The sequence below is a fragment of the Podarcis vaucheri genome (genome assembly GCF_965113315.1).
Source record: "Podarcis vaucheri genome assembly, chromosome: 6".
NCBI classification, from domain to species: Eukaryota; Metazoa; Chordata; class Lepidosauria; order Squamata; family Lacertidae; genus Podarcis; species Podarcis vaucheri.
In genome coordinates this window covers 77,498,345-77,522,430 of record NC_138764.1, presented here as the reverse complement: position 1 = coordinate 77,522,430, position 24,086 = coordinate 77,498,345, and the positions used below count along the sequence as shown (strand labels likewise).

Genomic DNA, 24,086 nt, shown 5'->3' with positions numbered 1-24,086 from the left:
GCAAAAGGTCCCCTGCTGAAGACAGTCACCTACTAAGAGCCAGTGGGGGGGGGCTGCTCATTCCCACTAACCCACTCTCCATACTATGTGTTAAAAAGCAATTGAAACTAACTCCTGGAAAGGGCCACTGTTGCTCCATCTGACACATCATAGGAGAAAATTGGAAATGGTGTCCAAACTGATTTTTAATAAAGTGTGTCCAAATTTTGTGCTTTCCCACCATTGAGCTATTCCTGATAAATTTCCTCAAATTCTCTTAACAAGGTTCCCCGGGACCAGTGGCAGAGCTTCATGCTCCAGCACCGAGGGATGGAGAGCAGGCGGGGGAGGGTGCCCAGTGCAGGCGGGGGGGGGCAGCCACGATGGCACCCTGCTGGGATTGCACTACCAGGGCCAGTGCGCTCACCCCACACTCCTCTTCCTCCACCAGTTCTCAGGACACAGTTTGAAATCCAGTCTTCTAGAATCTTCCATATTGAACAATGTGACCGTCCACTACACCTGGCATCTGTATTATTTGCTATTTGTGGGTTTTATATCCCAGACTGATGCACTGCCAAAAAGAGAGGAATTCACCAAGGATTCAGCAGAAGAGGGCATTTATCTGCATAAAAATTGCATAGGGTGATTTATATGCACAGATGCAAATTGGGAAACTGCTTCTCTGAGTTAAATAGAAGTACAACACACCAAAGTGGGAAAGACTATGACCCGGTAACATGTGCCAGCTCAGTTTGCTCTTCTGTGTTGTTTATAAGCTTCAAAGCTGCTGTCCTTCCTTTTCATCATTCTTATCTTTAAAACGGAGTTAGACGGGACAACCCTTCAAAGTGAGGCAGACCCCCAGACAGACAGCACTTCAGTTTAGAGGGCTGTCCTCTGTAAAGTCAGACACATGGACACCCTACAGCTTTAGCATTTCTGTTTCCATCCCTGAGAAGGCTCTTGCCTTGTGACTCTTCTGGCACCACACTTGCATAAATCTACACATTCTCCTGGTGTCTTTGAAGCCCAGTTTTCCCTACCACAGAGCAGGAGGGCCAAAGCCAGGTCCTGCCCAGGTGGTCATCACAGCTGGGAGAGTGAGAAATTGAGTCAGAGCCAAGGAAGACACAATAGCGGGGGAAAGGCCACGGGGTTCCTTCCTGCTGTGTGCCTGACACTCCTCATCTCTCCAGCAGACCTGCCCTGTTATGTCTGCTGCATAATAGATGAGCCATATTTTCTATCTGGGAGTGGCAGCGAGCAGCCACCATCTCCCCCATCTGTGTAGCAGAAGGGCATCGTGTCAACACAGGAACTGTGCGGAAAGGTGCCTGGCATGCTTAATAAGGGAAGAAAGTGACTGTGCTCTGGGCAGCTCAGCATGACTTGCCAGAGAGAGCATTGCAGGACCTTTCAGGAGCACAATGGGTCAGGTATAACAGCACTCTGGGTTAAGAGCTGTTGACCACAGGAGAAAACCTGCATTTGGTTGGGTGCAATCACAGAAGTGAAGGGAGAGGCATGAGTGATGTGGTGGTTGTGGCAACAAGACTTGCAGGAAGAGGCTGGAGGAGCCTTGGTCCTACCACAATCTGTATAGATCAGGGGTAGTCAACCTTTTTATACCTACCACCCACTAATGCATCTTTCTTGGTGGTAAAATTTCCTTACCGCCCACCAGTGCTCGATGGAAGGAGGATTCAGCTTGCGCTGTAGAACCCCTTACCGCCCACCTAGAATCCACTAGTAGGTGGTAGGGACCAGGTTGACAACCCCTTGTATAGATGGAAAGGAGGACTGTGGACAGAACTTATTTCCAAATTTAAGCTTCCAATCACAGTGAACAAATCAAATAAACACAACCTTTAAATATTATGTAGCTTTCCTGGCTACTGGGAAGTTGTTCCTTTAATAAGCAGAGCCCAAAGTGTATTTCTGAGTACTGCCAATCCCTGTTGCATCATTTTGGGTTAATGACCTTTTTTGTACACTGCCCACCTGGCTTTTTTAAAAGGTACCATTAAAAGCCTCTAGTAGAAGATGAGGCAGGGAACTAACCATATCATGTATCAGGGTATGACTTCTGCACTGCAGGGTGTTGGATTGGATTGAACCCATTGGATTCCTCCCAACTCTACAATTCTATAATTCTTGCATATTGGTGTACCTCCTACCAAGAGGTGATGTTCCCAGCCTTTACACACTTAGAGGGTCATGTGAGCCCTTTATTACAGGATATACAAGAAATGCGGTACCTACAACAAACTGAATTAACAGCCATCACCCAGAAGTTTGGCAGCTGAAATATGATAAATCCCAGAGCATTAGAACGTATAATCCAGTCAGTTTGAAGTGAACATTTGATGAACTCTTTTAACATTCTGCCTCTTCAAGGTGCTGCTGATTTGATTGGTCACATTGAAATCACTAGACCATCCTAAGAAGAGAGAAGTTATAGGTGTTTAAATTATTCCTTTGAGATACCAGTATTTATTCCAATAACAGATGGAAGTACCCAGCCCAGCGCACTACTTTGAGGAGGAAACAGATGAGGAAACACAGGCAACTCCACTCAGTGGGAGCCCCTCAATGGTACGTTCCCATGGGCCTTCCCAACCTAAGGACATAGCTCTTTTGCCTCCCTCCAACTCACAGGTTGAACCCCCATCCCATCCCTTCCATATTGTAGAAGTGCAGAATTGGTTGAGGACCCTTTGAGTCAGAACAGCTAGCTCCTCAGGCAGGTGGGGCCAACTACAATGCAGGCCTTGCCAGCCTACCTAAGGCCTCAGGTGGGCCTAGTTCTTTCCTAAGACAGCACCTTTCAGAGCTTAGCCAGCAGGATTAGTGGATGCTGCTCTTTGCCTGACCATGTTTTCGTGCTCCCACTTCCCTTGGAAATATAGGCAGGACACATACAATATACACGTGGAACCAAATAATTGGATCTAAACAAGAAAATAGGTCCCCTTCCTCCACAGTGTCCATCTTGCAATGCCAGGGTGGTGCCAGAAGGATGGCAGCCATCCATTGCTGGGCATTTGCTATAAGGTTCTGTGTCTTTGCTGTACCTGGAAAAGGGCAGTGTTGACTTTGGTCCACTTGACATTTAGCATGGAAGGCAAGGTAATTCCTCTCCTGAGCATGCCTAGAACAGAGAACAGCCAATGGACCTGCCTTCATAGTCATTACTTAGCTGAGCAGCCCCTCATGAAATGTTAGCTCCTGTTCCCTCAGCTGAAACTCTCCATTTTCTGTGAAACAGCTGCCTGGCTTACCATTCATGGCTGGTAGGAAACTGCTTGTATGAAGGTTGTTGATGTACTCATGGAGCTTCTGGGCCTGGAATATAGGACATTCTTTCAGTAGAATCATAGACAGGCCTGAGTCCCACATTTAGTGCACATTTTAAATCCATATATATCCACCACATGTACTATAAGACTTTTTAAAAGGATTGGGCTGTCTTTTAAGGACTATAATAAAACTGGATTCAAGTGATCTATTGAAATCCATGCACAGACAGCTTCATCAGGAAGCTTTTCACATAATCCATTAATAACCCATTTGCCTGGTGGCTAGGGTGTATTCAGCTTTCATTCTCAGATGTCAAACCACAAAGCTGTACCTAAGCCAGATAGATAAGTTTGTGCAGAATGCGCGGAACAAGAACACATGAAAGCAAAGATACACTTGGAGTAGAGAGAGCTTTACCTCCTCCTAGAGTATCTGGCTATAAAACACGCAGTCAATATCCTCAACCCTCTTGGATCAGGTTGTGGATTGAAGGCTCAGGCTATACAGCACACCCTATTGTTTCATGCAAAATAGATTGATTTGCCTGTGGCATATTTCAGGCCTTGAAGAGAAGACTTACATTGGTAGAACCAACAGATGAGGATGCCTGAACACCATCAAAACTACAGGGAAAGAAAGCAATCAGATTAGGGGGTGGGATGCAAGCCATGACTCTCTACAGCAGTGGTTTTCAACCAGTGTGCCATGGTTGTATTCCTTATTTCTACTAGCTGCTCACAATCTCTCACTACTACCTGAAAACAAACCCAGTAAGAAAAATACCCATACCTCTTTTGTGACAAAGAGATTAGCAGTTTGCCATTAGAAGCTGAGAGCTTTGCATTGAAGATGATGAGCTGCAACAACAACAAAAATATGTATCATTGCAAATGGCTGGACTGGCACAGCCTCAATTACAGTCGTAACTGTTTTTAAAAAAGGTGTTGTGGCATCTCAAGAGCGAACATTTATTATGGCACCACAGACTAGCGTCTACGTCATCAGATGTAAACCTAATGCCATAATATATGTATTAAATTGTGGAACCTAGACTGGCACAGCAAATGCTACCTCTCTAGAAAGTCTTAGCTTTGTTGTTATTGCAGTTCTGTTTGTTGTAGATCACGTAACAAGTTTGTGCCATATGGGGGAGGAGACCAAGAAACTGCTGGGAGTTGCATGTATACATGCATGGATTATAGCGCACCACACACCCCTTTTCTATTTCTTTCTTCTTATTTGTAAAATACACTGTTAATTTACTCTGGCTGCATAGGGAACATCATTCATTTCTACATACATCAAGTGACATACAACACAAGACCATCCTATTATGAGTGAACTGTTTCAAAGAGATAAACAATTATATGACTTTCCGAAGATATCTGAAGGCAGCCCTGTATCATGAAGTTTTAATGCCTGATATTTCATTATGTTTTTTATTTTCTGTTAGAAGCCACCCAGATTGGGTGGGGTATAAGTAATATTATATTATTATTATTATTATTATTATTATTATTATTATTATTATTATTATTATTATTTTATTTTCTATTCTGTTCAACAGGAATTGGCCATTGCTTTGTCAGTGAAAATCTGGCTAGGATAATCTGACAAGTTTGCATTTACTCTATGGGGGCATGTGTATGAATCTTGAGTGTATAAGGGAGGGTTAGTTGAGGTGAACTTGGCCATTGGCAGAATATAATTAGTGTACCGTGGCCAATGTGCTGCGCAATTCTTGTTTCCCCCCCTGCATTTTGTAAAGTTTATTTAGGAACATAAGAAGAGCTTGATGGATCAGATCAATGACTCATCAAGGCCAGCATCCTGTTCTCACAGGGGCCAACCAAATGCCATGCGGTATTTATTGGTTTACACTGCTCCTGGAATCTTTTGACCAGAGATTGGGAACCTGTGGCTCTCCGATTGCTGTTTGACTCCCAACTCTCATCAGCATGGCCAATAGACAGAGGTTGCTGGAGTTGTGGCCAGTCAACATCTGAAAGGCCCAGGTTCCTATCTCTGCTTTTGATGAAGGGGAGAACTTTTTTAGATAAATAAATAAAACGGAGGTCATGCAGGTGTTTTGCTTCAATACTCACAACTTCCCACTGCAGGACAGACTGACCACGTACAAACACATCAGAGAAAAGGGGCTGCTTCACCACAACACTCTGGCTGTCTATGGAAATGAGTGGAAAATCTGGGCCCCTTATCTTTACCACCAAAGGCTGTGGAGCAGGGAAGCGCTCAGAAATCTGCAAGAGAAGGCAAGGTGTCATGAGCTTCTAGTATCTCTGTGTGGCTGCCACTTCTACAGACCTTCATTCCCATTAGGACAAGACACAATTTCCAGGGCTATTATCCTAAAGGATGGTCTCATGAGACAATGAGATTTAGAATGCAGACACTGTGTTCAGGTTCTGCTACCAAAAGAGCTTTTAATGCAAATATATATTCAGCAGATTCCAAGCTTAATAAGCATATAAGATTCTAATACTTAGGCAAGCATATCAGTGCATCTAGGCAGCTAATTAGTTAGACTTTGTATGCAACAACAGTGATTGCCTGCTGACTCTATCCATGCAAATTTGAATAAAGCACTTCTTTTTTTAAGCAAGCAAACTTTGGGTTGAATGGCTTAGTTATGTCCTGTGCTGCGTAAGCGGGCAATCCTATGCATGTCTTCTCAGAAGTAAGCCTCACTGAGTTCAATGGAGCTTTCTGTCATGGGACTGCAGCCTTAATGACTCACAGTATATCTTTAAAAGATGCACACATATAAGGAGAAGATGAAGTGCTTGATTTGAATGGCCTGTTGCCAGAGGAGCATAAAAAGAAAACACACTAACCTTTGTAATTGCACTTGCCAAATCAGTTGTCATGAGTTGTTTCTGTTGATAAAAAGAATAGTAAAGTGAATCAGCTTTGGATATCTCTAATGAATTTCTGAAACACTCTCATTCAGGGCTAGCAGGCCAATAGGGGAAATCAAAAAGGCCACCCGCCAACAGCAGCTTGAGCCCACACGCTTCCCTTCTCCCATGTTAGAACCATTCACTCTGTCTCTCTTCCTCTTTCCTTTCACGTTCCTTACTCTGCATACAAAAAGGGCTTGCATAGGTAGTTGGAACCAAATAACTCCAATATGAGCTAACACACCACTTTGGAGGCAGGATGGGAAACAGCAGAAGGGACACCGTGTTGCCTTGCTTTAAAGCAGGGACAAGGAACCCTGACAAGAGAGTTTGGCTTCTGTGTTGTGCTGTGTGAAAAGGACTTCATTTCTTGTAGGGCAGCACAGAAAAGCTCCCACCTCCCCTTACTCTCTGTTTCTCCTCTCTCCCAGCCCCTTGCATTGGTCTGTCTTCGCCTCTTGGGCCTTGCTCTTTCTGCCCTCTCCTGCCACTTAACCCCTCTCTCTCTTTCTCCTGTCTCCAAGAGAACCCAACCCTTAACCTCTTTCTCCCCCACCTAACCTCTAGCCTCATCTTTTCTTTCCCTGTCCCGCTGCTTCAATTCTGAGTGTTTTCTCTCTGTGTCAAGTGTGCTCTTCCTACTGGGACCTCTGGCTCCACTTACCACTAGCTCTACCTGCTGTTAGTTGCCTTGCCCTCTGCTCTGTCCTTTGCCCCACTGGCTTCAGTGGTCATCGGCTGCTGTCTGTGCCCAAACACAATTTGTTTTGTTTTTGTTTTGTTTTGTTTTGCCTGATTGTCATGGGTTCTAGGAGTCCAGTGTTGAGGAGACTTGCTGGAACAATCAGGATTTTCCTACTTCATACATTTTTTGATAAGCCTGGCACTAAACTTCATCCACAAAGCATAGGGAGAAGCAATCTCCCTCTCTCAAACAAGATGAAAGGTGTGTGCAAAGGCAAGGAGAAGGAGAAGCATCTGATTATGAAAGATGAGGGCAGGAATAAGGGACATTGCAAGACATATGTTCAAAGTGACCACAGAAACAATATTACTTCCTTAACAAGACAGTCTGTTTCAGAGGGAGAAGCCAGGAAGCAGAAAGCTAATTAGGGGCAATCAGTGATAGGACAGGGGATGAGGAGCAAACCATTTCCATTCATCATGCTATTTTTAGAGAAAGTGTGCTTGAAAATGATCTGGTGAAATTACAATAGGAGGAAGGAGATGCACAGCCAATTATGCATCCTCTGGATTGAGGATGACCTTTTATGTTCTATGAGGCTACGCTGTTCTAGAAATAGAAGCAATCCTCAAAACCAGGAAATGTCCAGTCATCCTGCCCTAAATCTATCAAGGATAACCTTGGAACAGTCCTCTACAGCAGGGGAGCTGGTGGTCCTTCAGCTGTTGTTGCACTCCAGCTCCTATCAGCCCCATCCAGCATGGCCAACCGTCAAGGATGATGGGCAATATATGAGGAGATTTCACCCCTCCCATTGCAAGAATCTGCTGATTTTCCAGAGAGGATTGTGCTTGCTACTTATTCCGCTCCAGCCTCACTTCAAAGGGGGAGACTGAATGTTATCTGGGTGTAGATAAGGTCGCTGCAGAAAGCAGCTGTAACACTCAGTGCAGTCCAGCGTCTCCATTTGTATATAGTTTGCATAGTACAGTAGCTGTAGTGAATAAAAGAAGATATTCTTCAGCGCTGTCGTCCGAGTGATTTATGCTCTGCTGTACTCTGCTGTGCACAACTGTCTTCTGGAAGTGAGTTCGGTGCTCACAGCTCTGAGTTGTGAGTCCATAGCACTTAGACCTGTTCCTGCAGAAGAAGGTCTCTGGAAGTGCTACCCCAGCTTGCCTGGCCCAGTCGGGGCTGAAATGGTTGAGCCCAGTCGGTGGCACTGGCTCAAAGGCGAAGCTGACAATATAGTCCAGCAACATCTGGAGAACCATAGGTCCCCCACCTCTACTATAATATCGATTTTGTAGCTACTGTTCCATTGTTTGGGCTTGCTGCCGTTTTCTATCTCCCTGGAGTGTTCTTCTTAGTGTTAGCTGTAAGCTTTGCATGAGGCTTTTAAATGATGGAGGGAGAACATAATCAAAGCAATTGCTGGAAACAGGCTTGTAATGAAAGTATTTCTCTGGTGCAAACTGGGTTCATTAGCAGAAATTAGCAGTAAAATGCTGGTGAATTTTCAGAAAGTATATATATATATATATGCTGCAAATAGCTGCAGAAATGTCATAAACTGAATTTAAGACTGGAAAAATGAGAACTCAAGAGAAGCCAAAAATGACAGAGTCAACCATCCCTACCTAGCTTTAAGCAAGCGCAAGTAATGGAGATAGGGTTGCCCATTTTTCTCTTGGGCAACAGCTTAATCTACAGAAATTAGCTGTTAAATAGTTATCTCTAGGTTGATAAAAGCTTTGCCTAGTGTTTCTGTACACTAAGCTACTGTTAAAAGCACAGCCACAGAGGCCAGTGAAAAAAATTATCAACCCTTGGTAAAGAACAGATTCTAGAATGAAAAGGGGCACTTTTCATGAGAAAGTCAATGGATCCATCAGAGGGTGGGGGAGGGGCATAAGAGAGGTAAAGGGAGAAAGGGGAACAAGAACATAATAGACTTGCTGGCTGATCAGAGCAAATCCTCTTTTCTACAGCAGCCAAACAGATGCCCACAAGCAAGATATGAATCCATCTCCTGTTGTTGCTCCCCATACTGCTCCTAAAATATGGAATCACCGGTGTGGGGAGTGGAGTTGCAAGGGCTCACAGGTTCACATGTATGGCTAAGAGTAGATCATTTTGGCAACATTTTGTCTACAGCCACAAAATGTATAGACCAACACTGTCATATAGAAGCACGGAAACCCAAGAGTTATGGTCACTTTACCCCTGCTTCTTTGGTAAGGTTGGCACTGCAGCCTCCAGTCAGGGCAGCAATCCCAATGCTGATGAAATCTTTGCTCAGAGTCAAGTGGAAGTTGGTGCCAGACTGTGGAGTTGCTTGGAAAAGTGTGGTGCTGGGTGAGCTTCCCGGCAGAGAAACCTGAAATGTAGCCTGGTGGGAGATCCAAGGGGGAAATGCAGGACATCTTTGTTAATCCTTTAAAGAGAGTAAGTCAACCTTAAGGTTCCTTCCCAATTGTTTGCAGGAACTCTGCTTGCTGGTTTGAGAATCTTGTATTTCAAAAACCCAGTTTATCCTCTTATCCACAACCAACCACTGCGCTCTGCAGAAGAGGGTCTCCTGCAAATAACTTCAGGATTCTGCAGGAATCAGGACTTCAGCATGCTGGCTTCCCCTCCTGTTACATATTAGACAGACCCCATCTGTTATCATTTGGGGACCTAATGAAGACCTTCCTCTTTTGGGAAGACTTTTAAGTGGAGATCTTGTCCCAATCCCCATCTGTATTGGAATTATTTTTACACGTGGAATTATCTTTAAATGTTTTAAGATGACAGCTGTTTCATTTGTGTTTTGATTGTATATTTTCTTGCTTTATCCCACCCTGGGATCTTGTGGAGAAGGATGGGTAAGGAAAATACAGAACTACAGAAATAAAACCAACACTCTAACCCTCAGTCAAGTTCTGCGCTCTTTAGTCCTACAGATGTCATTAGACTTAAGGCCATGGACCCAGGTGGGGAGTTTTGCCTAAGGCTGGGCTGATTATCCTCTCACCCAATACACACACACATTCTCTCCCTCTTGTTTACCTTTCCCCTCAACCTACTAGTTTTCCTTGTGTTAGGAATTTCTGGTGTTGTGTCATGCAATTCCGCTCCCCCCACATATCCTGAAATGGTACCTTCCCAAGAGAGCTGTGTCATGTGCTTCTTCTTATAAAGGCAGGTCTTGAGAAATAAAACAGGAACAGCAGCAGAAAGCCATACCACAACTACATCTACGCCTGACTTCCATTGCCACAATCACGAGGCAAGAAAAGAGTTTATAGATATGGGGATTAGTCAGAATTTCATAACGCAACCTGTTCTCCAAATCCAAGAATAATACTTGCCTGATAAGGAATCAGGAAATACCTATCGTTTACTTTAGGGGAACCTATTAGGTGATAATGGATGGTTCCAAGTGTTCCAACAGGAACTGCAGCTGCAGAGAAATACAAAGAGATTGTTGAATCACATGCAAAAGCCATGAAAGAGCATATGGCTATTGGGACCTGAACCACCTCTTTCATGCTGCTCCTTTAAATTGTAATTGTAAAAGTACCGTATTTTTTGCTCCATAAGACTCACTTTTTCCTTCCTAAAAAGTAAGGGGAAATGTGTGTGCGTCTTATGGAGTGAATGCAGGCTGCGCGGCTATCCCAGAAGCCAGAACAGCAAGAGGGATTGATGCTTTCACTGCACAGTGATCCCTCTTGCTGTTCTGGCTTCTGAGATTCAGAATGTTTTTTTTTCTTGTTTTCCTCCTCCAAAAACTAGGTGCGTCTTGTGGTCTGGTGCATCTTATAGAGCAAAAAATACGGTACATCCAGTTCAACCATTTGCCTCAAGCCTTAGAAATAGGGCAGGCTATCAGACAAGGGCAATTGTTGCTTATGATGCTCAATGAGTTAATTGGCAGTAATTCCTGGGACCAGATAGGTGTCCCTGAATACAGACCACTTCCATTGATGGATTGACTTAATAAAACCATGGAGAATCACTGTGAGATAACCATACCTAATTTAGGGCATAGAACGCTTGGAGAGTTACCAGCTGATTTGTTATCTTCTGTTTCCGAACAAGGTTATCTGTTAGCCTCTGCTAGGCTGTTCCACAAAGTCTCCCCAGCAGAAGCAAAGGTGGTTGGAAAAAGAGGATGTCATCAACAACTTACAAGCCAATGTACTCAGAAGTGACACATTAAGGATGTCAGCCACCAATCGAATGCAGTGACGGATCTGTAAAACAGAGTGAATGCAGAGCGCATAATAAAAAAATTCCTTCCAGTAGCACCTTAGAGCCCAACTAAGTTTGCTATTGGTATGTGCTTTCATGTGCATGCACACTTTTTCAGATACCAGAGCACACAGAAAAGATTCAAACACACAAAGTCAGGAAGAGAATAATTTGGAATGGAAAGGACTCTTACCAAGTCCTCCTGAAACAAGGTGCTGAGAGACTTCTTTAAGAATCATGTAAAATGCATATTTTGGTATAGAACTACACAATGAATTAGCTATCCTAGGAATTTCTTCTGGAATTTCTGAATTTCACTCAGATCAGGGCTGAATACCTGCAGACACTTCTAGGCTGTAGCGATTTTTGGGTGGGATTCAATCACATACCAGCAAATCCAGGTTGCACAATCATAGCTGAACAGGAGGTTTTGCACAACAACCCCACTTCCCCCCAAACACTGGACTTTTTGCAAGAAGGAAAGTGTTGGGGAAATGCAAGGGGAAATGTGAGATAACACTTGCTTTGACACAGCATTGTCTAGCCTCCCCACAAACAAATAGCAACAAATGCTCCTTAAATAGTCAAGGTCATCTAATCTCCCTGCAGACAAATCAGGATCCAAATGTCCTATGTGTTTGCGACACAGAAATTTCTCAGTGTATCCTGTAATAGTAAACCCAAAGCAAAGGAGACACACTTTTGTCCCCAAATAGTGAAAATGTAGTGCTGGAGAACTTTGTCAACTTTACTCCACTGTGAGTTGCACGCTCTTGATAGGGAAGAAACTCTTGTGGTTCACGTGAACCTACATAATTCACATTTCTCAAATCAATATGCAAACTTAAAGACAGCTGTCTTTTGAAATTTACACCAAATTTCATGATGCAGTTCTCCAGCAAAAAATTGGGTACAAAGATGCATTATTTCAGGGGAAATTGAGCACAAAAACACATGTATTAGAGAAAACAATGCACATAGTTGCCCAGCTTACCACATCAATCAAAATTGTCCAGACCACAGATTGCATGTTGTTCTCATCTGGTCCAGCCACACTGAGCAAAAGGAATTATTGACATCACTGATTATAAGGAGCAATTATAATCATGTAGAAATTTCAGTATTCCTATTGCTTTGCAATTCTTATCTCACATTCTAAAGCTTAAACCTAGGTTGGTTGCAAAACAGGAATACAGATATAAAGGAAGAACATCATGAAAAAGTTAGAGAATATATGCTGCTGGCAAATGGCTGGGTGTATTCCACACGCCCAAACACTGAAAAATAATTTTAACTTCAGTCTTTGGAAGAGGCCTGATGGTCTTCAAGTTACACATGCAGAAACCCACAACTGAAGACAAAATACCTGTTTGACAGCAAATTAGCAAGGTTGCGGAATATAATTAGGTTGCAGCCCAAAATATTGCCAAAAAGTTCAATCAGATTTTATCATTATCAAAATTGCTGCAGTTTTTGCCATTATTCTTCACTTTGGGTTAGACTCATGGGACAATCCAACAGAGACAGGTGCATTTAAAATCTAGACTGAAACTTATCTGTTTAACCCAGAAAAATGGCACTAACAGCAAGAGCTGAGCCAGCTATTTATTTATACTCTTTAGTTTTATCTTAGATTTGTATTTGAGATGTATCCTTCTCTGCTCATGACCTTCTTCAGTTACCAGGATATGAATTATCTTCCCCACTCACCTCTTTTGCTGTTTGACTTGAATATTGTTGATAAAGATCCTTGAAGCTTCAATGATGAATATCTGATTCTTGGAAGAATCCCAGAGTAGTTTGGATACAACATCAATCTTGACTTTCACTTCAGAACTGAAGACACCACTCTTGGTGCTAAACTCCAAAGAAAAGTAAATAAACAATTTTTCTCTTTTTTTTTACAAGGGCTCAGGATGTTGGCAGAACAACAATTCTTAATGACTGCATCTGCATTCCTATGAAAGCCCTCACCATTCAGTTGTGTTAATAATATTCTTGTTCTTTATAATTTTATTTCAAAGAAATTCCCAGTGTAATCAGATTTGAGTTAGAGCCAAGACTATAGACATTAAGGATTAACAGATTATAGTTCTGGTCTCTGTCATTTTATCATGTTTTAACCATAATTCTGTTCTGTTCCATCTCTGCACTAATATGAAATTATTATTATTAATTTAAATCATTTCAAAATATATATTTAAATGTGCATTTTCTCTCAAAGTATGTATGTAAAACACTTACTTTATCTAAAAGATTAGTATTTTGATGAGAAACTATGTCACATTATTTGGAGAAGTGCAAAATGTGCTGGACTACTATTTTATTGTCTTCAAAAATAGACCTAATTCTCCAAATGCAGCTAACAAATCAGAAATAAAACAATAAAAACCAAAACAACCCACAAATTTAATCCCAACACATAATCAGAATTTAAACATAAAATTTCCAGCAAACGTAACATCTCAAACTTCATTTGAAAAAACCCAGCAACATAAAACTAAGTCTGTTAAGACTTAGAATCAATGCACACATTCGTTCAAGAAGTACTGATCACATTCTGCATAGGAATCCACAGAGAATAATCATCCCTATGGACAATTCATTTGCCCTCTAAAATATATTAAACAGTGGTAACCAGCCATTTCACAGGGGCAGCCCATTTTTATATCATACCCTGCAACCCTAAGCACATTTGCCAGAGAGTAAGTCCCCTTCAGCAAAGTGCAATTTACTTTTCAATAAAGGTACTTTGTCTTGCGCGGCTAATGAGCCAACTTACAAACTATTTGGTTGATGCTTGAAAGGCAGGACTAGAATCAATGGCTGGAAATTGCAAGGGAGCAGATTTTGGTTAAGCGTCATGTGTAACTTTCTAATTGTAAGACCTGTTCAGCTGTCAAACTGAATTCCTTGGGAGGTGGTGGGCGCCCTTCATCTTCACTGGTGCTTTTAAATCAGAGCCAGGCTCTGTCAGGGGTGCTCTAGTAGTTGTGTCATGCATTGCATACCCCATATAAAGCGGAGGGTTGGAGTAGAATACCAGTAAGGCCACTTGCAACTCCATAATTCTATTAAACATTTTTGAACATTTATCTTGGGATGAACATTTGTTCAGAAACTTCAACTGACATCAGGTCACAATAGTACACATTGTAGATGGAAATGAGCTACTTGGCACAGGTGACACTGGGGCTCTTTGACTTCCTATTGCCAAGGTTCAGGAAAGATTTCTCTTGACATCAGCCACAGTGTAACTTCATGAAAGGGTATCTATGGAGATTGGAAGTCTTATCCAACTTCTGACTGTGCTGTTTTGCAGCTCAAGCCAACTGTTAGAAATGGAAATGTATGTTTGGTGCTCTTCTGGCTGTCAGCCCAATCTTTTTGGACACTTACCTTTCACCTTTAATGGAAATTTCAACTGGAAGGGAAAGGTGGACCTTGTCACCAGATGAAAACTTCATCAAAGTTGGAAGAATTGTAATTTTTGTAATGGCCAAGCTGAAAAAAGCAGCGAGAGTATTGAGAAGAGACAGTCAAGCAGGTCTTTTACTGCAATCTCTCCTCCCCCAAGCAGACTTCTGGTGAGAAGTGAATAGTGATGAAAGAATAATTTGATTCCTTACCAGACTGAAAGACAATCAATGACCCATTGTTGCGTCTAGCAACCACCTTCATCTGTAACTAGCTTTCTTGTAAATATAGGCCTGGGGAGGTGCCTTGGTACCCCTTGTCTAAAGCAAAGACGATGTTGCTTCCAGATAATCTGTTTATTTATCCTAATTTGTTGGTGGGTAGATAAGACAATGTTGGCTATTTATTGAGCATCCATTTTGATTGGTTTGCAGGGAGGTTAGGTGACATTACATCAGGCAAATATTCTATCCCATGGTGCATTGCCCTAGAGCAGGTCTGGAAAACCTGCAGCCCTCCAGATGTTGCCAGACTACAGCTCCTATAATCCCCGACCATTGACCACAATGGCTGGGACTGATGGGAACTGGAATCCAAAAACATCTGGTGGGCCACAGGTTTCCCACCCCTATTGTAGGGGCATCTGAATATTTTTTAAAAGGCTTTGACGGTGGAGCATAGCCTATAATCCAACATCTGTAAAGATACTGCCCTGGTCTGGGCTATGCATGCCACTCATGATGAGAGCTGTCTGAAGAGAGTGATATACTTACTGTGTTATACTTTGTATCACTTTAAGCATCTCTGTTTCGTCAGCCTTGTTTCTCAAGCTTCCAGTCAGTTTTGTATCTTCTCTGCCTTTTAAGAGCTCACTTACATCTTTGATTGTCTTCGGCAGTGAGTTTGTTATGTCCAGTGGCAGCAGTTGCTTGATCACCTCCGACAGTAAGCCTTGTATATCTGAAAGTGGGAGGTGGTACACTGACTTCTTCACAAACCAGCTTTAAGGGAGTCAGAGAACATGGAAGGTCACAAAATTCAAGGGCTGGGGTATCACAATGATCCATCACAGTTAAATAACCTGACAAATTCCCGGAGAAAAGTCTGACCATGATTTAAGGCATCTATTACTTTATGATAAATAGAGAATCTTTGCAAAGCAGGGAGATAAAGTGGGAAGGGGGGAACTTTTGTACACGATGTTATCTCTTCTGCTTGTAAATGCTGGATTCAACCACAAACTTTTAAATTGCAAGAGAAGGTCAGCTGTTGTTGTTTTCTTGACCTGAGCAGGGCTCCTAGCACTGGGGTGGGGGGATGGCTTGTGATTATTGATGCCGTGTTTCAGGGATCCAGAATAACCTGTGAAACCACCAGATGTTTAGGAAAATAGCAACAAATGAAGTCTTATTACCTTCATCTTCTGCTTATGAACACCCAGAGGCCCATTTGACTGGCCACCATTTGCAGCAGAATGCTGGATAAAATGAATACCTGGTCCAATCCAGAAAGACAATTTGCATGTTTTGATCATTAAATAAACACTCACCTTCTGTAAGAGGGAGCCTTAAATCAGGAATGGGGAACCTTTCTCAGCCTGAGGGCTGCATTATTGAGGTTATTAATGTGCATATGGAAGCAAATTGGATAAATAAAAACTTGCTCTTCTTTGAAATAAAAATTCCCCAGTCCAAAAATATGGTTCAAAGGCCTTACTTACAGAACTTAACTCCAGAAAAACTTAAAACAACAAAGCTACATTCAAAAAGTTGCATAATATCATTTACTAATCCCAGCACAGGTAAAATATCTTAGAATAAAAAACCTCTTCCATCCAGAGCTAAAAATCAAAGCTCTGCATCTTCTCCAAACAGCCTCCATTAGCCTGAGGCTGTTTTCCTGGAAAGAGATTAGCAACATTCTCCTCAGCAGTTTCAGAACAAAGATTTGCTCCACCCAAGATGGAGCTCTACAAATTAGCATACGCATAGATTTATAACAGTATACTTTTCATGCGGTTGAAGTTAAACACTTTGTGACTGACCCAGCAGAGATACAGCCTCACTTAATGATCAACTGTTAGTCTCTCTACTCAGCTCCAATTTAGCGTCAGTGGAAATTTCCATGCCATGCATGCATACAGACACACCACAAGAGTTATTTTCCATTTTAATGTGCATGAAACAATTAACATGCATTCCCTTCAGGGCCTGCTTCCAAGGTCCATACACCAGCATCGGGTGAAAAGGTAAAGGTGGGCAGAGCAATGAATGAATTTTTAAAAATCTTTGTGCAGCTAGCGTCATTTCTGCACACTAACATACCCCATCTCTATCCTCCATCCTCCATCAGAATTCAATGAAACATTCCAAGCTGAACAAAATAGGACCAGTGAGGGGGGTGGCCTAGGAGGGTTCTAAGGGCCAGGCAGAGGGCTGCATTCGGCCCACAGGACTGAGGTTCCGAGTCCCTGCTTGAAATGGGAGTTTAGGTGACAGAGGGAAGAAACATCAAAGAGAATAACTGCAAAAGGAATGCCATATCCCTGATTTCACTCAGTATTTCTGATGGAAGAGTTTGTTTCTGGCAGTTAGGGCAGTGTAAGCAATGGTAATATGCCCTGCTGGTTACTTACAGTCATTGAATGCAGTGTCACTGATGCCTGCTGTGATAGAGGCATAGACCGCTCTGTTTGCAAATGAACCGACTTGACTCCTCGCGGTTCTGATTAGTCTCACTGTTTTACTAGCTGGTAAGTAGCCTCCATTTCCAAACAGATACTCTCCTCCTCCTTCCCCAACAGTTGGGTCAACTATACTGGCTCTGGTTTTGCAGTAAAAGAAGATCAGAACCACATTCCAAAGGCTTTGCATCATTGCCCCTGACACATGGGGAAAGCACCTTTGCAAAGAAAGAAACAGTGATCAAATAATAATAATATGTTTTCCGTATCTTAGATTCCCAAGAAATACCAGCACAAAGAGACAATAGTTACATCTGCACCATGATACAGGCTGTTTGAAAGGAAAGCCATCACTTTACTTTACCTATTAAGACTGCATATGCACCATACATTTAAAGCACAGTACTTCCCCCAAAGAGTTCTGGGAACTGTAGTTTTCCCATCACAATGCTGCAGTTCCCAGCAACAATAACATGTACTACAGTTATATGACAATGAGCATCCCAATTTGCTTGTGGGATATTTACATGTCTTCCCTTTGTTTGTCCCATGTCATTTTTCAATGCATTTCCCTGTCACATTGCAAACTGCAAAAAGACAGATCATTCTCAAAAGTGGGTTTGTTGTGATAGGATGGGGCAATAGAACCATTTATTCCACTTTAAGTGCAAATTCCAAAGGTATAGTATGTTTTTGAATCCCTCCAGCAAAATACTGTCAGTCTGGATGCACAGTAAGAAAGTAAGAAATAATGTTTTACAAGTTCCTGTTATGCTCCAGTCTAGTTTCCCTTGCTGTGCTTTCTTGTGTCAGTGGTCCGTATCACTGCCTGAATTTTCTAGGAGCAACGCACAACCTAAACATTCCTAAATGGCTTCCTCATCCCTCTCCATTTCTGTTTTTCTTCTTTTCCCTGCTCTCCTAGACTTGATCTTTTATACCTCGTTGTTTCCCTCACCTATTTCTCTGCCATTGTGGAAGTTTATTCCCTGCTCTTCACCCACCTTCAGAGACACCCTGTGTGTCTCTCAGATCTCAGTGTGAATATTATGGCACACCTACACCCATGTGGATTCTGAGGAGAAATTCAGTCTTGTTAGTCATACCACCTATGCATATTTCCCACCACTGAATTAAATGCAAAGAAGCAAGACTGTACAAAATGAAAGCTCAGTTGTAGCACATAGTAATAACAATAACAGTAATAATTTTATTATTTATACCCCAGCCACTCTGGGCAGCTTCCAACATATCTAAAATAATAATAAAAATATCAGCCCCTAAAAACTTCCAAAAATAGGGCTGCCTTCAGATGTGTTCTAAAAGTCAGATAGTTGTTTCTTTCCTTGACATCTGAAGAGAGGGCATTCCACGGGGAGGGCACCACTACCTTAAACATGTTCTATGACAGTAGTTTTCAAATCTGGGACCCACCTTTAGCCCAAACACACATTTGGAGACCTACTTCATAACCTTTTACCAAATCTTTGTGTGGTGGCTGTATCGGTGTTGTGACTCATCTGTTGTTAGGCTGCTGTAACTGAGTTAGTAAGTCCTGACTCACCAGTTCAAGACCAATATTTTAAAGGACAGGTGTCAGTTTCCACATTGTTCTCTGTTTTTTTAGATAGAGTATTTACATTCTTAAGAAATTTTCTTCTAAATGCCCAGTCCCCAAATAGTTTGTTTCTGTTTTGTTCTTACCAAAAGTGGATGACGTGGCAGGTAGCTTTTACCTAGTAAAGAGTTTCCAGCAATGGCTTCTCAAACTGGCTCCATCCTCTGCTCTCACTGTTATATACTAATTGAATAATATCTTAATGAAGGGGTTGTGCACTAAGATGATTGTTTGTGGGAAGCAGACCTATGTTCCTGCCAACGTTCCAAGGTAAATAATTGGGTAAAATACAATATTCTGACTGTGAGCAGTAGGTGTTATGTTTGGCTACAGACTTTGAGCCAACTTGGTTATTCCGTACTCTTGGACTCTGGTGTTGATAAGCAACGCAGTGGGCATTAAAAGAGGCAGGAACAGTAGATGCAGACCACCCAACTTTCTTAATATTTGTTCTTTGCAGAAGTCACATAGTGAGAATCAAATGGAACTTGGTTGCCTGAAGAGCTAAGGTACACTCTCCAGTAACACTCCACCCCCACCCTGCAGCATTCCCCATGAAAACCTGCTCTTTACCACTGTTCTGATTCAGCATTAAAGAGTGGGTTTTCCTGGGGAGAGTGGGGGGTGGGGTGGGGTGGAGCTCTCAGACATGGACTGGGAAAGTATGGATACCTGTGCCTAGAACACATGGGGCTAAAGGTAAATGTGGATGAGCCCTAAGTCTCATCACTGCCATTGCTTGAGAGACTTGCTAGATTTTGCTAGTATGAACCATGTGCATTGACTGTGGACTGGATTGATTCTGCAGGAGCCCAAGGTGGCATACGTGTGGTTCCTAGGAGATCACCTCTCTAGTACTGACCAGATCCAGACCTGTTTAGCTTCAGACTGTGAATAGAGACTGGAACAATGATATTATGAATTTCCTGCAGCCAATGGCTGCCTATGATCCTGATTTAACACTGCTGCATAGAACCAGGAGCTCAGAGAGGGTCCAGGTGAAACTTCTGCCATTACAGTGAGCATAGAAATCCACTCCTTAGTCCTGTTGAGCTTATTGATGGATTCACACACAGTTCTCCATCTCTTCATGGACAAGCTGGTGGCAGACCAACCTGTAGTATGCCATTTGTCAGCACTGTTGGGATCAGTAGAACGGAAATAGCCCCTACCTGAGTAGCCTTTTCGGACGGAGGATCTAACATGCCCATTCTTCTTCCACCAACCCCTTAAAAGACAACAACCCTTTAAAAACACAATAGATCCAGTTGTAGGTCTCAAATCACCAGCAGATATTTCAAGAAAGATTCAAATAGACTAAACCTATCCTACATCCCTAACTAGATAGTATAATGGAGATCCATAATTACGAGATTGCTGTTCTCTAAGTTTTAGCAACAAGCAACCACAGGAAGTGGGCAAGAAGATGTTGCTGAAGGAGTCAGGCCTTTCCTTGAGAGCTGCTTTCACGATGAAAATCCCAAAGTTCCACCACCAAAAAAAGCTTGTTGTACCCATTAAGTGAAATTCGCTTTGTAATTCTGTTCTCTTCTTGTGCTTCCAGAAGAGCTGCGCTTCACAAAAGCTTTAACCTTGATTTCAAAATGACAAAACTGAGCTTGTTTATCACCTGCTATTCTTTGCTAACTAATTATTGGCTCTTATTATGAGGGCTGCCATCTCTAAACCCCCTTAGTTAAAGGAGGGATGCTATTCATTTAAAGCATCAGACCATGTGAGAAATGGAAAAACATGGGCTGAGAGGGGGATGTGCTTGCCAGACATCAGGATGGTCCCTCTCATAGTGAGATTATATATATATATATAGACACACACATACCACATTTCATATCTGTCTCCATGTAAGCATATGCAAACACACAAGGTATGGAAACAGAGCAGCAGGAAAGAAATTGCTCTAGGGGAAGATTTTCAAAGGCATCAAGAGTAGAGAGGGGATTAGGCAATGCAAAATATGTCACACAGATTTTGCCTCCCATTTTTGGTCTTTGAAAAAGAAATGTCCCCTGGCTTCACTAAAGGGACGATCAGAAACTCTTTTTATCATAACAGGAAGAACTGTTGAAAGAGATTGTGGAAGGTGGATTCAGCATGAGGCCCAGCTAACTCATAAATGGCGTCACACACATATCTCCCAGACTAAAGGAGATGCAGGGCAGGAAAAGGAATGATGTGCTGGCCTGCCTGTATAGAGCTGCTGAGATCAGAGCAAGGTGGGGACATTTTCATGGCTCTAAATATATACCTAATTCAGATGGGACCTACGTCTGCAGGTCAGAGGCATCTGCTGCTATTCTGAGGACACAAAGGTGGAATTGCTTGTCCATTATTTCTGGGGAGATACAGGTGCCTTTTAGACATTCTCCTAGCACCATGGGAGTTATTTGTGAACAAGCAGCTCCTGAGCATGTTTAAATTTACAGATAGAATATGTCAATGACCCAGCTGTGTGGGCCTTTCTTACTTGAAGCAGTGCCCAGTTCCATGGCTGGGTCATTCAGAAGTTTGCCTAGACACACAGGTGCTGAATGTTAGTCAAGGGTGATTGCATTTCGACACCAACATGTTCTGTTGCTACTGTGTGTTTGTGGTTGGTTTTTTTGGGGGGGGGAGAGGAAACCAAGTGATTTCAGCCTGGAAGGTCTGCTTGACCATGGTGAAGTTGTTGTAAGAAACAGCAGCTGTGCAAGTAAACAGAACACCAGGAAGGGGCAGTGGGTTGCATTATGATGAAGTGGTTACCATGGTATTTCAAAGTAGTTAATGAGGTGAAACACAACGAGGACCAGAAAGAAGCCGCTCACACTTTTGGGCAGGTGGGTTTTTCAAGCATACCCTATGATATTCCACAGCAGTCGATGAAACGTTACCACACCACAAGCAAGCGCATTCAACGCCTGTCCTGTGGAATATAAGTGATACATCCTCACTACCTGCGTCTACAAAGGGGCACGGGTGGGGAAAGATGTGATTCCACATAGACCTGAGCTTCTGTTCCTTCACCCGTTCCATACATGGGAGAATTTCTACAAATCTAACTTCCCCCCAAAAAAATTCAGTGCTATCGAATGAGAAGCTGCATGTGCCAAATGTTTCTTTTCCCTAAGACTATTTTATAAGTGATGAATGTCTTGTCAGGAGACCTATTCCATGGGTTTGACCAAACATACAATTCGTCTTTTGAACTTCTTATCATGGAAACATTAACCCTTCCATCTCACAGCCCGCTTGCAAAATATCCGTTGAGAGAAAACAACAAGGAATGGAGCACTTCTTAACTGCTCTGCTTTTTAAACACTGCTTTGCTAAAGCACATAATACTGAGCCACCGTAAAGACAGGCTGAATCACGATTCACTCAAAAATTCACTTTCTTTCCTCACTCCCTTTTAAATCTGCATTTGTAATCTCATGTAGAGCCTTGATTTCTTTTGTGGCCTCCAGGCTCTGCAGAAATTCTAGTAATTAAAAGTAATAATGAATATTTAGCAACCAGCAAATGAATGAATGTTTAGTAATTAGCAAATGCCTACCTAAAAGGTGTTGTTGTGCACTGAGGAAATGTGGACAACAGTTTGTTGATCCTCTGCATTTATTACCAACAAGCAAATCACAGATTGCAACAAGTATGTTTAAAAATGGTAATGGAGACACCAGTGATGATGCCCTGCTTGGTGCTTTAATTAGGCTGACTGCCTTACATGGGAAAAGGGACCTGGTTATTTTTCAAAAACAAAACACTTTAGGCTGATGGAATGTTTAAAGCCCTTCTGAATGAACTGAAGGAAAAACGAGTCCTGTAGTTAGGGAGGTTCTTAGTTATTATAGCTCAAGTTATTGTGGTTCAAGACTGGGCCTTTCCCATTTTTATTTGGAAATGCATTTGTAAATGCAAACTGTGCTCAGAGGATGCAGAAAATTCCAAATCTTTCCTCTAGTTAGTTTGTTATAGGGAAGCCATATGGCCGTTCCTTGCAATCTGCTTATCTATAAGCAAGTTCAGACAAAGGGTTGGGCTAGTCTAGAGTCCAGTTCCTAAACCATGGCTAACCAGAGTCTTTCGGGAAGCTCAATCTGAATCATCCAGAGATGTACAGCGGTTAAAAACATGCATGGAAAATATCTGTGTAACCTGGGGGGGGGGGGGGAGCGTGAAGCCTGTGATTCACAAAGATAGGCCACAGGTGCCACACTGTGGTAGGAGGGGGGCATAGACGTTTTTGTTCTGAACTGTTCTTCAGAATTATTCTATATGTTTGCTTTCTTATATTTATATATAGCTTGAAGTAATCGCCCTTTTTCATTGGTTTTTCTCCCAGCTTTTCATAGACAAGCTAAATTCTATAAATTCTATAATTTATTCTAAATTCTATGGCCCATAGCAAAATTATTTATTTGGGCAATTTATATATCTCTACATGGTCGGTGGTTCGAATCCCCGCGACGGGGTGAGCTCCCGTTGCTCAGTCCCTGCTCCTGCCCACCTAGCAGTTCGAAAGCACGTCAAAGTGCAAGTAGATACCGTATTTTTCGCTCTATAACACGCAGATTTTTTCTCCTAAAAAGGAAGGGGAAATGTCTGTGCGTGTTATGGAGCGAATGTGTGGTCCCTGGAGCCGAAAAATGAGGCAAAAATCAAACCGCGCTTCAGGGAGAAGGGAAGCCTGAAGAGAGGAAGTGGCAGCTTTCCTGCATTCTGCCTCAGGGTCTTACTGCCCGCCCTCTCTGTTTCGTTACTGTGTTTGCTCAAACGGAACAAAGAGCAGGGGCAGCCCCTCCCCTCCAGGCAAGTAGGGGGGAAAGCAGAGCGTCCGTCCTTCTATCCTCTCCCTGCTCCGGAGGGAACAATGTTTGTGAAGGGAAGAGAGATTACAGGTTCGGCTTAAAATTCTGATTTGACTTCCTGCTTTTTGTTTTTGGAGACACACAGCATTCAAATATGCTTTCTTCCATTTAAAGAGGGAGAGAGAGAGAGAGAGAGAGAGCACACGCTGGCTGGCTTGTGTGGGTGGGTGGGGGGAAACTTTTGCCTTCCTTTCCTCACGTTATAGCCCTCTCCTGCATTCTTAGCCTTCTGTGTTTTTCCTTCCCTCCCCACTTAAAATGTGGTTACAAAGCATGGATCCACATGGATCCTCAGGATCTTTGCATTGGGTCAGCCAAAATTCCGCATCAGAGCACATAGCATGTCCATGACTACAGCCTGTCCCCCCCAAAA

At 42.6% G+C, this 24,086-nt stretch overlaps 1 protein-coding gene across 1 annotated transcript; it reads right to left on the bottom strand.

Moving 5' to 3' along the window:
• Positions 1–519: 519 nt before the first annotated feature.
• LOC309534140 (BPI fold-containing family B member 4-like) lies at positions 520–22,411 on the bottom strand. Its single transcript, XM_082226184.1, has 16 exons — positions 22,402–22,411; positions 17,183–17,448; positions 15,321–15,507; positions 14,530–14,634; positions 12,841–12,987; positions 12,125–12,185; positions 11,069–11,132; positions 10,245–10,336; positions 9,113–9,280; positions 6,138–6,179; positions 5,388–5,543; positions 4,072–4,139; positions 3,863–3,905; positions 3,264–3,327; positions 3,057–3,133; positions 520–2,422 (listed from the first exon to the last, which is right to left on the bottom strand). The coding sequence occupies exons 2-16, from the start codon at positions 17,421–17,423 to the stop codon at positions 2,399–2,401; spliced, it is 1,539 nt and encodes a 512-aa protein (XP_082082310.1). The 5' UTR covers positions 17,424–17,448; positions 22,402–22,411; the 3' UTR covers positions 520–2,398.
• Between the last annotated feature and the right edge of the window lie 1,675 nt (positions 22,412–24,086).

What these genes read in the sequence shown, in the direction of transcription:
- LOC309534140 (XM_082226184.1), bottom strand. Translation starts at nt 17,423, where the DNA reads ATGATGCAAAGCCTTTGGAATGTGGTTCTGATCTTCTTTTACTGCAAA. An exon ending in GTGATACAAAGTATAACACA is followed by an intron (nt 14,635 to 15,320) that starts GTAAGTATATCA and finishes TGCTTTTTTCAG; the next exon opens with CTTGGCCATTACAAAAATTA. An exon ending in ACTTCTGAGTACATTGGCTT is followed by an intron (nt 10,337 to 11,068) that starts GTAAGTTGTTGA and finishes ATTTCTCTGCAG; the next exon opens with CTGCAGTTCCTGTTGGAACA.